The following is a 2,065-nucleotide window of genomic DNA, read 5'->3' on the forward strand; positions in this document are numbered from 1 at the left end:
CTGGTGATTTCGTATATTCAATCTGTTCCTCAACAAATTGTTTCGCATAATTGTCATTCTCAATCTCACCAATAACTTTCATCATGTCATATTTTCCCAAAGAGTCAAAATCATACGGCATTATTCTAAAACAGAGAATGTTATCTTTCCATTCATAGGTAAACTTTTCCCTCTCCTCTACAAAATTTTCATTCGAAAGGTGAGTATAAAATAGTCCAATATTAATTTCCTCAACTTCCTCCACACGTCCCCAATCATCATTATATTCTCTGATGTGATAATCATCACACGGATCCAAATATCCAAGTTCTGTAGTTCTACCCCTCACAGAATTAAATATCATTCTTCTTTCAAATAAATTCTTTTCATTATCAACCTTTTCTTCATCATCATCAACTTGATTATCCTCTACATAATCTTCATCATCATCTTCATCATCGGAATCTTCCCGTTCCATATAAAATTCATGAGTATTTTCATGAGCGTCGGTTTTTATCCACTTTTTAATTTGTGAATTATATGAATGAAGCAGTAGAAGCTCATTACATGTTATTTCTTCGTACATGAATGATGCTGGTGCGGAGGCAACTGTGTCAGAGGCGTCATTATTGGTATCACACGGCATTTTTTTTTTTGTAAATTGTGAAATTGAGAGAGCAATAGGCCTGACTGATCTTATCAAATATTTTAATATGTTTCATTGTTTTGATTCAATTTTTTCAATTGCTTAAATGTTCTTAAATGTTCCTTCCATTATTTGGTGTTCGGTGCGATTTCCAAAAATCAAATCTCATTTCTTAGGATTATCATTTTGTTTTATATATTTTTCTTTATGAAAACTGAGAGATAAATAGGTGAAGATTCCTTTTCAGATTACTAACTATCAAGAGATAAAACTTTTCGAAAAATGTATTCTCTTGATTTGTTTTGAAATATATATATATATTAGAACAAAAGTTAATAAGGAAGCTAAATAAGGATAACTTGATCAATAAAATAACCACGAAAACTCATTCCTTTCCATAAAGAAACTAATATATTATTTAAAGATAAATTTACTGATTTCCTTTCTTAATCAATATTTAAAGATTATTAAATTGAAATATTTTCAACAACATGCATTATGACAAAATCAGTTTAATGAATTCCGATTTCAAGCATTTCAGCAAATAATCTTGTTTATTTAAACAATAATTGGACTAATTCAATCTGACTTGAAGAGGATCAAAACTTACAGAAAAATAACAAGTAAGTATTTTGGTAATAGGAGAACTTTCTGTAATATATATATATATAACAAACTACGAAAGTGTTTAAATGTACTGTTTTTCAGAAAAAGGATTTCCTCTTTGAACAACATCCTAAAATAGTGATGCCGATTTGGTGATATCAACATATCACAATGCACTCAGTTGTATTGTTTTGAATGCTGTTCAACATGTACTACTTACATCTTGGTAAGCATTCTCTATCAATAATTAAAAACGTACAAACGTTCTTGTCAACGATTTTCAAACATCCCATTACAGGTTTTTTAGGAGAGAACAATAAATCATGTTGTACAAACTTCCTGTAAAGGTAAGCCTTCAACACCCTCAGTAAATATTGACCCTCTACAATCCAATTAATGCAGAAATTGAAATTTATTGTATTTTTTTTAGCCATGTTAAATAAAAGAAAATATATAGTAGGTTACCCAAACTTCTTCTCATAAAAGGAGAGCAATCAAGAAAATATTATTCAATAAGGGTGAAAAGTAACAGGAGAGATTACATTCAAGATTATTTAGTAAGATTTTCTCTTTGAAAAGCAAAACATACCAACATTAAAGTTAAATTACTAGATAGAAAACAAATAGAACACCTTAAATAAGGCGAATATTGTAATAATTCTGTTATAAATAAAATTATTAAATTACAACTATCCAATTTATGGGGTGTTGATTTGTGAAATTAGTAACGAGTTCTATTTTTATCAATATATATATATATTTGAATGTTCAATTTTTATGGCACTACAGTAAGGGGGAAAGTTGCAAAAAAACTCCAAGAATTGTTCTTCTTGT

The 2,065-nt window shown here is 28.8% G+C and overlaps 2 protein-coding genes across 2 annotated transcripts in view; both read right to left on the reverse strand.

Annotated features, from left to right (window-relative positions):
- Window positions 1–69: 69 nt before the first annotated feature.
- NAEGRDRAFT_54831 (uncharacterized protein) lies at window positions 70–625 on the reverse strand (the record flags this gene model as incomplete). Its single annotated transcript, XM_002668313.1, has 1 exon — window positions 70–625. A coding segment is annotated over one exon (556 nt), but the record flags the coding sequence as incomplete, so codon positions are not given.
- A 1,304-nt stretch (window positions 626–1,929) lies between these two features.
- NAEGRDRAFT_76728 (uncharacterized protein) overlaps window positions 1,930–2,065 on the reverse strand; it is a gene marked incomplete at both ends in the record, with an annotated part of 4,657 nt that continues 4,521 nt past the window's right edge. The window contains one exon of the mRNA XM_002668314.1: window positions 1,930–1,965. Within this exon, the coding sequence (XP_002668360.1) occupies window positions 1,930–1,965 (36 nt within the window). The remainder of the gene's footprint in view (window positions 1,966–2,065) is intronic.

This window comes from Naegleria gruberi (genome assembly GCF_000004985.1).
Source record: "Naegleria gruberi genomic scaffold NAEGRscaffold_339, whole genome shotgun sequence".
In the NCBI taxonomy this organism is placed as follows: Eukaryota; Heterolobosea; class Eutetramitea; order Acrasida; family Naegleriidae; genus Naegleria; species Naegleria gruberi.